General features: G+C 43.0%; 1 protein-coding gene across 1 annotated transcript; it reads left to right on the top strand.

Annotated features, from left to right (window-relative positions):
- The first annotated feature begins 185 nt into the window (after window positions 1-185).
- On the top strand, window positions 186-7,667 carry LOC129857710 (smad nuclear-interacting protein 1-like). Its single transcript, XM_055926213.1, has 4 exons — window positions 186-480; window positions 5,032-5,155; window positions 5,334-5,950; window positions 6,413-7,667. Exons 1-4 carry the CDS (start codon window positions 314-316, stop codon window positions 6,690-6,692), a joined length of 1,188 nt encoding a protein of 395 aa, XP_055782188.1. The 5' UTR covers window positions 186-313; the 3' UTR covers window positions 6,693-7,667.
- The last annotated feature ends 5,966 nt before the right edge of the window (window positions 7,668-13,633 follow it).

The raw sequence follows: 13,633 nt of genomic DNA on the forward strand, positions 1-13,633 counted from the left end.
CCGAGCTGCTCGATGGCATGATTCAGAGTTGTTTCAAACCTTTGATGCTATGAATTGGTTAAGGAAAATTAAGTACATTTAATTATAATATTTGTAGGTGCATGACCTCATTGAAGATGTGATAGAATTGGTCTGCAATATTACAACGGAACTAAAGTGAACTAGTCCATAGCCACGGTGAAAAATATATATAGCGTTCTGCCGGAAGCGGAAACGCGTTTCCTAGGAAAACTTTCTCAGCGTTTGTAGTGGAGTTTGTTGTTCACGTTTTATACATATTTATTCGATTAACAACGATTGGTTGAGTTTCATAATGGATAAAGAGAGACGGCATAAAAGAGTGGAATCCCCTGTGCGGGACTCAAAACCGAAAATCAAACAAGAGAAACTGAGCCCTGCTAGGCCCCAGAGATCACGCCGCTCGAGTTCGGGGTCCAACGGCAGCCCAAGCCCACCGCCGCAGAGGAGACGAACGAGCAGGTAGCTAGCCTGATTTCATGGGTGTATGGTATTGTAGTTAGCGAGCACAAATTACACAGTGGGGTTGCACGTCCATGAGTTTACACAATGTCAAAAATAGCAACTAGTTAACCATTTAGCTAACTAGTAGGCGTTATTGTTATGCGTTAGTCTTGGAACGTTAACGTCAGTCCTCAATTAGCCGTTGATCATGACTCTGTTACATTACACAAGGCATTGTACAAGGGCGTCTTTGCAACGCGTCGCTGGCGGTACGGCTTTTGAAGTATAAGGACCTTATTTTTAGTATCATTATATAATTTCAAAAAACAAAATGTTAAATTGATACACGCCTTGATAGGGTTAAGGTTAGTGTTACCACACTGAAATACCTCCATGTTAAAGTGCTTGTTTACGGAAGACGAGGCGACCAACCACATGTGTTATCTAGCTAGCATGCTCCACCCCAACACCTGTGTGTAAGCATAACTCAGGAAGTGTAGCTGAAGTGTAGTTTCGTCTGGTGCAGGCTACCATAGCCGAATGGATCTGCAAAACTGTTTGATCAAGTGTTTTTTTTTTCTTTCTCCCTCATGATGGATAAGTGCCATATGTTTTGAAAGACGTATGGGAAGTGATTATTATTGACGTTTCTAAACGTTAAAACGGTGTCAGGATTGTACCTAGTTCACATGAGGTGGTAGTGGGCAAAGAAAATGAATGAACTGTGGGGTCAAAGGAGAATGCTGCCTAGTTTCCCCTCAATTAGCTAGCTAAGTCTCATTTAATGTTAGTTGACTGGAAACAGTGAGAGCTAGCTAGAATTCAAATACAATTGTCACAAGCACTGGAGACTTTACCGTAAAATGCTTGCTTATGAGCCCTTTCCATTGATGCCGAGTTTAAAAAATGAAATGGTAAGGAGGAATAGAACAGCGCTACCATTGACTAACCTGTACCCCTGCACATTGACTAACCTGTACCCCTGCACATTGACACGGTAGCTGTACCCCCCTGTATAAAGTCTCATTTTTTTATCTGATATTGTTAATATATAATATATATATACTTTAGTTTATTTAGGAAATATTTTCTTAACTGCATTGTTGATTAAGGGCTTGTAAGTAAGCATTTCATGGTAAGGTCTACCTACACCTGTTGTATTCGGTGCATGTGAGGAATAACATTTTATTTTATTTGACAGTATGTACAGCGAGTACCAGGTCATTGTGCATATGTATGAGGTAGAAATGCACATGAAGACGGTAAAGTCATTAGGCACCAGGATTGATAATAAGAGTAAAATAAAGAACAGAGCAGCAGCAGCAAATGAGTGTAAAAGTGTGTGTGAGTTTGTATTGTCTGTATTAATGTCTGTGGGAGTGTCAGTGTAATGGGAATGTAGTCTAGTGAGTGTGCATAGGGTCAGTGCAAGATAGTCAATGCAGATAGTACTGGTACCATTAACTGGCTATTGAGCAGTCTTATGGCTTGGGGGTAGAAGCTGTCCCAGAGCCGTTTGAGAGCCGATCGTCCGGCAGCAGAGTAAATAGTCTATGGCTTGGGTGGCTGGAGTCTTTGGCAATTTTTCAGGCCTCCCCTGACTGTGATGTACTGGGCTGTCTGCACCACCCTCTGAAGTGCTTTGCTCTCAAGGGTCAGCGCATTTGCTATACCAAGAGGTGATGCAGCCTGTCAAGATGCTCTCGATGGTGCAGCTGTATAACTTTTTGAGGATCAGAGGGCCCATGCCATATCTTTCCAGCCTCCTGAGGAGGAAGAGATGCTGCCGTGCCCTCTTCACGACTGTGGGTGTGCGTGTGGACCATGTTAAGTCCTTAGTGATGTGGACGCCAAGGAACTACGCATGCTCTCCCCTCTTTCTCCTATAGTCCACAATCAGCTCATTGATCTTATTGATGTTGAGGTTGTTTTCCTGGCACCACACTCCTAAGACTCCGACAACCTCCCTGTAGGCTGACTCATCGGCGTCGGTGATCAGGCCTACCAGCGTTGTTGTCAACAAACTTGATAATGGTGTTGCAGTCGTGCACGGTCATGCAGCTGTGTGGGTGGACAGGGAGTACAGGAGAGGACTACGCAAACACCCCTGAGGGGCCCCCGTGTTGAGGGTTAGCGTTGCCGGAGTTGTTGTTGCCTGCCCAGGATCCAGTTGCAGAGGGAGGGGTTCAGTCACTGGGTCCCCTAGCTTGGTTATGAGCAAGGAGGGGACTATGGTGTTGAACGCTGAGCTGTAGTCTATGAAAAGCATTCTCGCATAATTATTTCCGCTCTTGTCCAGGTGGGAGAGGGCAGTGTGAAATGCAATTGAGATTACGCCATCTGTTGGGGCGGTATGCGAATTGGAGTGGGTCTAGGGTGTGTGGGATGATGGGGTTGATGTGTGTCATGACCAGCATTTCAAATCACTTCATAATTACAGATGTGATTGCTACAGGGCAATAGTCATTTAGGCAGGCTACCTTGAATCTCTTGTGAACAGAGGCAGTGGTATTCCGCTTGAAACATGTTGGGGTTACAGACTGGGACAAGGAGATATTGAAAATGTCTGTGAAGACACTGCCAGCTGGTCTACGCATGCTTTGAGAACATGCCCTGGAATTCTGGCCTTGTGATTGTTAACCTGTTTTAAGCATTCTGCTCACATCGGCCACAGAGCTGTATCACAGTCATCTGTAAAGATTGACTTAAGCAAGGCACCGTGCTCTATTCTTTGAAGCGAGCATGAAAGGCATTTAGCTTGTTTGGGAGTTCTGCATTGCTGGGCTACTCTGTGTTTCCCTTTGTAATCCCTTATCGTCTGCAAGCCCTGCCGCATCACGAGCATCTGTACTAGCAAAACAGTCTTGTGGCCTCGCGCTCGCTCCCGCCACTTCTGTATTGAGCACATCACTAGTGCTTCCTTTTTGAGCTTTGGTTAGTTAACAGGAAGCAGGAGAATGGAGTCATGGTCGGATTTGCCCAACGGAGGGCCTTGTATGTGTTTAGTCTGATTAATCAGGCAGTAATACACAGTTAGTTGGTACACAGCCCGAAACTAATGTCTCCAGAATGTTTAATAAAATTACATTTAAACATTACTGGTTGTCTGAGTGGTTTGTCCTTCATCTTCTCCAAATTTGAGAAAATATCCACAGGAAGGTATTGTTTACCCAACTTTTTAGAGAGCCGGTAGGTATATGGTTCGGAACGAGGTAAAGTTAGTTTTAAGGAACCTTTACATGATTTTGCAGTCATTAGTTTCAGGCTGTATATACCAATTAATTATCTATTACAGCCTGATTAATCAGACTAGCTATAAATGGTACATTTGCCAGTGGCACACTGGCCCAGTGCCAACTGAAAGCTACTGGCCCAAATGGGGGAAAATTATATACTGTCCTGGGCCAAGATCTCACGTGAAAAATGATAATGTGCGCAGAATTTCAATATCAGGTAATTGTATACATATTTTGCGGGCTGAGCAAGTAGCCTATAATAACCTACCCTCCATACACTAATAATTGCATTTTAACTTGACAATTGAATGTTTACATTTATTGTTTAGAGTGATTTTTTTTTCTTCCGTAATCTCAAAAAGGTTGTTGTGGTTAGCGATTTTGAACAGTCAGCAGGCTACTATAGGACCCTATAAAATCAGTTTTATCTTTTGCTAATTTCCATTTTCCCAGTTTTGTTATTCACGGTTTCTGAGCTTCCTATTTTTGTCATGTTTCACTCTCAAAATCACACTTTTTAAAATTTTTATAGAAAAGGATAAAATGTGACGTTCTACATCCCGACGGGTGTAGTTGCCTTTCGATTCAATTGCGCACCTAGCCAAGAGACAGTTGTTTGGCTATTGGTGTGTCTGTACTGTACAGTGTAGCCTAAATTTGATGCCAGAGTTTGCAAAACAAATGCTGACCCAATTGATCAAAATCATCATGATATTATTCTGCCAGGTAGATCTACATAGCAGTCCTAATTGTATTTTGAGTTATTTTTAGGAAAGCATTCAGAAATGTTCATTCAAACAAATCATGATGACTGAATGGCGCATCGCAGGGATTTAACCATGACTTCGAACCAAACTTTTTAAATACCTGGTTTGCATAACCATTTGTTGCCTTAGCTTTTACTGGTAGTTATCATGAATTGAAACGTCTTCCCTACTGCTGTCGTTCTTCTGTGAGCTGCTCTACGTGATAACCGGTTGAGAGCTGCATCCTCTTTGCTGCCCGACAGATTATATTCCTCTCAAAGGCAATGTGTGCGGTGCGTGTAATAAATCATGTACATAAAGAAGTAACCGCTTTGGGAATTTCTGTTTTTCATCAATTATATAGCCCAAATTGAAAATAGCATTATTACAATATTTTTTGCCATTGACAGGGATGATTGACTCCCTAGGCCAGCGATCATCCTGTATGTCAAACCCTGTATTACTAATTATTTGTCAATGTCGCTCAGAGAATCCAGTAGGAGCTGTCCGTTGTAGCTAGCTAGCCTTGGTGTTAAATTATTCAACTATTGGTTTTAAAGCCTTTCCTTGTTGATTTGATTGACTAGATCGCCACCCAGGACAAAAGGTCATTCGCCAGGTAGAAGGGCGTTGGGAAGACGAGACAGATCGCCCAAAAACACCGGCAGGAGCCGAAGCCCTCCACGCAGTGCCGATGTCAAAATAAAGCGGGTGATTCTGCCACTACTTATGAGTAAATGTAACAATTGGGGAAATGTATTCATGAAAAATTTTAATGCAGCAAATATCTTCTTTAAATAGTAACACTTTATCAACTCATTTTGGCCCTATGCTTGACTCTGGAATCAGGCTAATTCCCCTATCTCCTGTCCCACTGTCTCCCCTACAGGAGCAGGATGACCACCGCGGTGCCGATGACCGTAGAAGGCGTGACCGCAACGACAAGCCAGAGCCCTCGGAGCCACCAGTGCGGCGAAGTAGGTGGGAGCAGGCTGACGGACCCAGAGAGTCTGACAGACCCAGGGAGAGAAAACGAGGTGAGAGAGAGCGGGGTGGAGGTGGGGACAGGCCCAGAGAGCGCGAATCCCGCTCCTTCCAGGAGCAGCAGGCTGAGAGACAGCAGCATGACAATCAACGACGGGACAACCGGCACCGGTTTGAGGAGAACAATGGTGAGGAACAAGCTTTCGGACAAGGTACCCAAGAGGGGGGCGAGGGCAAAGACAGCCCCCCAGTCGATAAAGAGAAGCCCAACTTTGCATTGTCTGGCGCGCTCACGGAAGATACCAACACGTTCAGGGGGGAAGTGATCAAGTACAACGAGCCCCCCGAGGCTCGCATCCCTAAGCGCAGGTGGCGACTGTACCCCTTCAAGAACGATGAGCAGCTCCCGGTCATGTACGTTCACAGGCAGAGTGCCTACCTGATGGGGCGGCAGAGGAAGATTGCGGATATCCCCATTGACCACCCCTCCTGCTCCAAACAGCATGCAGTGTTCCAGTACAGGTGAGATCTGACAATCACTTGGTTGCTCAAATCAGGCCCTCGGGATGACATTATTTTAGCTGCTAATCCTTCGAAAATCATCTCTATGTTTTGAAATTCTGCCATTTTCCAGTTTGACATAATTTCCCAACATTTTGTTGAAGTCTGACACTTAACATCTGGTTAATGTAGTTCTGTTGGGTTTGTGATTTAAATCTCTAGGTCAGGGCTCTCCAACCCTGTTCCTGGAGAGGTGCCCACCTGTAGGTTTTTGTTTCAACCCCAGTTGTAACTAGCCTGATTCAGCTTATCAACCAGCTAATAACTAGAATCAGATTAGGTTTGGAGCAAAAACCTCCATGGCGGTAGCTCTCCAGGAACAGTGTTGGATAGGCCTGGACAGGCCTGCTCTAGGCTATGTAGTTCTGAGTTGGGACACTTTCAACCTCTGGGTAATGTAGTTCTGTGTCTGCTGGTTTCCAGGCTGGTGGAGTTCACGCGTTCGGATGGAACTGGCGGACGGCGGGTGAAGCCCTACATCATTGACCTAGGTTCGGGCAATGGCACCTACCTGAACAACCAGCGCATCGAGGCGCAGCGCTACTACGAGCTCAAGGAGAAGGACGTGCTCAAGTTTGGCTTCAGTAGCCGCGAGTACGTCCTGCTGCATGAGTTCTCCGACACGGCCGAGGTGGACGCCAGGGCGGAGGAAGACGACGAGGGCCTGGACGAGGGTCCAGATGAGGGAATGCAAGACCTCTGAACCTTTTCGAATAGTTGACTTGCGTCCTTCCGTCCTAATTTCCTTTGAAGTAATCACAGATCTTAATTGGTTGGATTGTTGAAAGTAATAGGATTTTGCTTAGTTAAACCTATTCAGTCACTTATAAATATGTGCTTACCTCAAGGAAACAAGGAAGGAAATGCGCATTCTTTCAAGTATTCTGACAGGGCCATGGATTATCCCATCAAGTGTATTGTGGGAAAATAATGTTCTCACCGATGCCTACCACCTGTTGGCCATCTCCTTAAAAACACGAATGGAACAATGACCTGACATGATGGCGTGTTGGGTTAAGCATCTTTCAGGGTTAACGGAACAAATAAAAATAAAAAAGTGGAAAGAGAAGTCTGTGTTCTCTATTTGGCGGTCATAAAAACCTGCTTTAACCTGCAGTAACCGGTCTCAGTACTCCCTATTCTCAGGACATTAGTATAAGATCAGTAGTGTGGTTGATTTCACCCCCATATCTGACTGCATATGTTTAACACAAGTGCTCAATGCCAGAAAGAAGTTCCTTGACAAAATAAATATTTTGTTATTATATTTTTGGAATACAACATTGAATACAAAGGCTAGCCTTCAGCAATAGACTATGTCCAGACCTTAACTGTAAATACACTGGATGTATTGAATGTGAATGCTGGATTCATCATATGGTGTACTGTATTTGGGTTTGAGCAGGAGTAAAGAAAGCATAGGCATATATGTATCTGCTTTAAATGTGTTTCTTGTGATGTGGGAAAAACGTGTGTATCGCAGTATATTCTCGTTTGTCCGGTCTTTACCACCGAATTGACTAGGCTATGGAGGTTTCTGGAGAAAGATCATACCACACTGTAAAGCATGACTATTCCTACTACAAAGACAATTTTGTTTTTTACTTTTTCAGACACCATCTACATTGTAGTTCCATTTTAGATGTTTTGTATTGTACATAAAGGTTGTGAAAGACTATTAGTTTTGTTGATGTTTGTTCGTAGTTCAGGTTTACATCTGCCATTCCTTTGATTTACTGTATGGTCAAGTAAACCATCGTAACCTTACAGTAAACCATCATAACCTTATAGTAAGCCACATACATCAAGTGATAAACCAGAGGTAAATGTTGCAACTTCTACAAACTCTAATGTACCCAAAATTCTGATAACCACAGTTATTTCAGTTTTATTAGCCTTGCCTGCAGCCCTATGGCGCACTGTGTTGTGTGAGTAACGTTTTCTCATACATTTCTGTCATATCAGTAATAGTATTGCGTAGACCCCTCAAACTTAACTCTGGACCGCACTGCATTTTTTTCAGGTACAGACATAGATCTGGGACACCAGGTGTGTGCAATTAATTATCAGGTAGAACATAAAACCAGCAGGCGTTGGACCTCGTAAGTTAAGAGTTGAGTACCCCTGGCGGTTCTCAGTGTGGGCGACGGAGGTACTGCAGGTACTGCAAGATGATAAATACATGAATATTACAAAATTCATTTTGGCCAAAGACCGGTATCTGTCGAATAAGTTTAGAGGGTGTAATGCAATAAATAATATTAAAGGAACTAGATGTAATATTTTTGTATTGTAATTTCATAAAAGTCCTTAAACATCCTTAATATATACAGTGATAGTATTTTTCCCAAAAAATGTTATTGGGGGCCGACACAATTGCATTCTAATGGTGCAGCCTTATTGGTCAACAAAAGGCGAAAGTCTATTTGTCAAATTGACTGGGGCCAGCAAATCTCTTGTCAAATTGAATGGGGCCAGCAAATGTTAAACATGTAGAAATCGCTCAGCCCCAGTCAATTGGTTGTCACTCGTTTCTACAACTACAAAGTCATATACCCCGCCTAATTCTACAATTTCTCAAATAACATTTGAATTTAAACCTAACCCTATCAACTGCAATGATAACCTTATGCCTAACCTTAAATTAAACCCTAGCAAATTTTGACTTTGTGGCTGTAGAATCTTACTTTGGGGATATAGTAGGGGTTGATTGTTTAGCAAAAAAAAATCGTCAGGTGCGCAACTATGGGACAAAACACGGGGTTGGCGTAGATTTTTGACATAATTTGTTAACATATTCCATCTCAAATGTTTATTGAAAACACAAAGTTTAACAATGAGCACTTGTTTCTCAAATACATCGTTAGGTTTACATTAGATAGATAGCATTTTTTTTGCCATATTAGCATAGATGTGACAGTCAAAACAGCTATAAATAAGACATAGTATTAAAAACGAGATCAAATGAGCTGAAACGAGCCACTAAAGATTCACCAAATGGCAGTTTCTTGACATTGTTGCTAGCTATCTGTCCATCCAGAACCATAACACACGGCCTGCTGCCCCTTGTAAGCGTGCACATCGTTTTTGCGACGTCAGCTAGCCTGTCTATTGAAGCTAAAGGAAACAAGTCAATTTGACCACGGGATAGTCGTCTTTTGTTGACCAATAACAACGCTCTACCAATAAATGCAATTTTGTGTGGACCTAATACATTTTTGGGAAAATAATATTGTGAAACACTATCATTCCACTATTACTGTCGATATTAAGAACGTTTTTAGAAATAACAATGAAAAATAACATATAGCCTAGCGCCTTTATTCTAAAATGTATGTTCTTAACCCTGGGCAACATGGGTCTTGGAGGCTCCATAGTACTCAGTACTTCTTGTATTCCCCTTAACAAAATTGAGTTTATGTTCAAATTTTTTTTTATCTGCCTCATGGCAAAATGTGTAGAATTTCAGGATATTAGCTTGAAAAATGACACATTTCCTCTCTGATGCTGTTGTAGAGACTGGATGTTGAAGCAGCCTTTTATGCAATAAGTAGCAGGAGGCAGCAGGATCAGGTGCAAAAGAGTGTCCAGTTTATTAACAGTGAAAGGTGGTTCCCGGTGAATGACGAAATCCAATGAATGAATATTTACACAATGCACTTATTTACATATTTACAATATGAACAGACTCTCAAATACAGATTTAAATCTAAATCGAAAACTTAAGCCTTAAATCAGGCCTACCCTACTAAACCAACTATAGCAGGTTGGGGTATACCAGGCTATAGACAGCCTCCCACACAGCTCACATAGCAGAGCCAGAACATAACTCCAGCTCACAGGTACCTTTATAACTATGGCCCCTCCCTGTGGACTATACCATTAAACATGGAGCTCTTTGCCCAAATATGGCATATTAACCCTTATACAATTTCCACGGCCCTGCGGAAACCAAATCAACACAATATAAAAATCCCCCTCAAAATCCCAATGTTTAAAAACTATATATTTCTGCATGGGCTGCGTCTTAATCCAACGGCTCTGCAGATATCACCCTTCAGCATCTGTGGTGAAGGTGGCAGCGCTACTTCTAAAGCGTCCGAATGGTTTGACCTACAAATTGTTATGGAAAGATGAGACTCACAAACATGGTGTTCTCCGTTTTGCTTTATGACCCCCCCCCCCCTCAACGGGACTCCTGTCTGTAGGATCCAAACAGGTTGGGCTACACACAGAGTCTCTCATGAATACATAAATGTCGGTTGTTTTGCTCAAGAGGCACACAAGCCTCACAAGACTTATCTGAAGTTCCCCGGTAGCAGTTTAATGAATATATGTTTCATAACAATAGTTCTGCAGGCCAACAGGTGGCAAAAGTATTACTTATGGAGGCGCGCAGTCGCACACGCTCCTATTACGCACGGACATGACAGATAAGTCTTGGTGCTCTGAGACAGCAAACTTCAAACAAAGGACACATTACAAATGGAAATAAACTTTCTCATTACTGTAGCAAGTGTTCATGTGCACATGAACATCGTATCCTAAACTCAGCAAAAAAAGGCACATCCCTTTTTCAGGACTCTGTCTTTCAAAGATAATTCTTACAAATTCAAATAACTTCACAGACCTTCATTGTAAAGGGTTTAAACTCTGTTTCCCATGCTTGTTCAATGAACCATAAATAATTAATGAACATGCACCTGTGGAACGGTCGTTAAGACACTAACAGCTTGCAGACGGTAGGCAATTATGGTCACAGTTATGAAAACTTAGGGCACTAAAGAGGCCTTTCTACTGACTCTGAAAAACACCAAAAGAAAGATGCCCAGGGTCCCTGCTCATCTGCGTGAATGTGCCTTAGGCATAAATTGCCATGTCTGTACTGTGAGACGCCTAAGACAGCGCTACAGGGGAACAGGACGGACAGCTGACCGTCATCAGTGGCAGACCACGTGTAACAACACCTGCACAGGATCGGTACATCCAAACATCACACCTGCGGGACAGGTACAGGATGGCAACAACAACTGCCCAAGTTACACCAGGAACATACAATCCCTCCATCAGTGCTCAGACTGTCAGCAATAGCCTGAGAGAGGCTGGACTGAGGGCTTGTAGGCCTGTTGTAAGGCAGGTCCTCATCAGACATCACCGGCAACAGTGTCGCCTATGGGCACAAAGCCACCGTCGCTGGACCAGACAGGATTGGCAAAAAGTGTTCTTCACTGACGAGTCACAGTTTTGTCTCACCAGGGGTGATGTTCGGATTTGCGTTTATCGTCTAAGGAATTAGCGTTACACCGAGGCCTGTACTCTGGAGCGGGATCGATTTGGAGGTGGAGGGTCCGTCATGGTCTGGGGCGGTGTCTCACAGCATCATCGGACTGAGCATGTTGTTTTTGCAGGCAGTCTCAACACTGTGCGTTACAGGGAAGACATCCTCCTCCCTCATGTGGTACCCTTCCGGCAGGCTCATCCTGACATGACTCTCCAGCATGACAATGCAACCAGCCATACTGCTCGTTCTGTGTGTGATTTCCTGCAAGACAGGAATGTCAGTGTTCTGCCATGGCCAGTGAAGAGCACGGATTTCAATCCCATTGAGCATGTTTGGGACCTGTTGGATCTGAGGGCTAGGGCCATTCCCCCCAGAAATGTCCGGGAACTTGCAGGTGCCTTGGTGGAAGAGTGGGGTAACATCTCACAGCAAGAACTGGCAAATCTGGTGCAGTCCATGAGGAGGAGATGCACTGCAGTATTTAATGCAGCTGGTGGCCACACCAAATACTGACTGTTACTTTTGATTTTGACACCCCCTTTGTTCAGGGACACATTATTTCATTTCTGTTAGTCACATGTCTGTGGAACTTGTTCAGTTTATGTCTCAGTTGTTGAATCTTGTTATGTTCATACAAATATTTACACATGTTAAGTTTGCTGAAAATAAACGCAGTTGACAGTGTGAGGACGTTTCTTTTCTGGCTGAGTTTATTTGGTATTTCATTAGGATCCCCATTTGCTGTTGCAAAAGCAACAGCTTCTCTTCCTCGGGTCTACACAAAACATGAAACATAATACAGAATGACATAATACAGAACATAAATAGAGAAGAACAGCTCAAGGACAGAACTACATAAAACATTTTAAAAGGCACACATAGCCTACATATCAATGCATACACACAAACTATCTAGGTCAAATAGGGGAGAGGCATTGTGCAGCGAGGTGTTGCTTTATCTGTTTTTTGAGACCAGGTTTTCTGTTTATTTGAGCAATATGAGATGGAATGAAGATCCATGCAATAAGGGCTCTATATAATACTGTATGCTTTATTGAATTTGTTCTGGATTTGGGGACTGTGAAAAGACCCCTGGTGACATGTCTGGTGGGATAAGTGTGTGTGTCAGAGCTGTGTGTAAGTTGACTATGCAAACAATTTAGGATTTTCAACACGTTGCTTCTTATAAACAGAAGAAATTATGCAGTCAGTCTCTCCTCAACTCTTAGCCAAGAGAGACTGGCATGCATAATATTTATATCAGCCCTCTGATTACAATTAATAGCAAAACGTGCCGCTCTGTTCTGGGCCAGCTGCGCCTTAACTAGGTCTTTCCTTGCATTACTGGACCACACGACTGGACAATAATCAAGATCAGACAAAACTAGAGGCTGCAGAACTTGCTTTTTGGAGTGTGGTGTCAAAAAAGCAGAGCATTTCTTTATTACGGCCAGACCTCTCCTCATCTTTCAACCATTGAATCTATATGTTTTGACCATGGCAGTTCACAATCTAAATCGCCTCAACTTGTTTAACAGCCATACCATTCATTACCAGATTCAGCTGAGGTCTAGAACTTAAGGGAATGATTTGTACCAAATAAAATGCTCTTAGTTTTAGAGATGTTCAGGACCAGATTATTACTGGCCACCCATTCCAAAACAGACTGCAACTCTTTGTTAAGGTTTCAGTGGCTTCATTAGCTATGGTTGCTGATGCGTGTATGGTTGAATCATCAGCATACCCCACCCACTGGGGAGCCAGATCCACCCAATCACCCAAACATATTTGTATGTCCTTTACTTGTCAGTGTTCCTAACAGGACATTATTTGTCTTTTTACCTAAACATGCAAACATCACCAGGTAGAATTCATAGCAAGCATTGCACTTCGTTAGTAAGATTTTATGTTTTTCTTTGTAACATAAACTGAATTATGTTCTCGCAACCTCATTGCAAATTGTGTAGCATAGCATAAAATGAGCTATAAAAATGCACATTTTCCTCTGCCCCATGGCAAAATGTGTAGAATTACAGGAAATGAGCTTTAAAACAGCAACATTTTCTATCAGTCTCATAGCAAAATGTGTAGAATCGCATAAAATTAGCTATAAAACGACAAATGTATCTCTACCGCATAGCAACCTTTCTGCAGACTCACCCGCCAACGAATTTCTGGCTACACCACTACGTAGTCAGCAGAGGTCGTAGAAGAGCCTCTCTAAATCCAACAATTAATCTGGGCTAGACATTGGGCGAGTTCGTTTCGCATGGCCCGGTGCCCCTGGTGAGTAATGGAATGGTCTAAAATGTAAAGACTACGCCGAACTGGTGCACCGGGCCACGCAAAACGAAATCGCGCAA

The sequence above is a fragment of the Salvelinus fontinalis genome, chromosome 6 (genome assembly GCF_029448725.1).
Source record: "Salvelinus fontinalis isolate EN_2023a chromosome 6, ASM2944872v1, whole genome shotgun sequence".
Lineage (NCBI taxonomy): Eukaryota > Metazoa > Chordata > Actinopteri > Salmoniformes > Salmonidae > Salvelinus > Salvelinus fontinalis.

What these genes read in the sequence shown, in the direction of transcription:
- LOC129857710 (XM_055926213.1), top strand. Translation starts at nt 314, where the DNA reads ATGGATAAAGAGAGACGGCATAAAAGAGTGGAATCCCCTGTGCGGGAC. An exon ending in CCGATGTCAAAATAAAGCGG is followed by an intron (nt 5,156 to 5,333) that starts GTGATTCTGCCA and finishes TCTCCCCTACAG; the next exon opens with GAGCAGGATGACCACCGCGG. An exon ending in CATGCAGTGTTCCAGTACAG is followed by an intron (nt 5,951 to 6,412) that starts GTGAGATCTGAC and finishes GCTGGTTTCCAG; the next exon opens with GCTGGTGGAGTTCACGCGTT.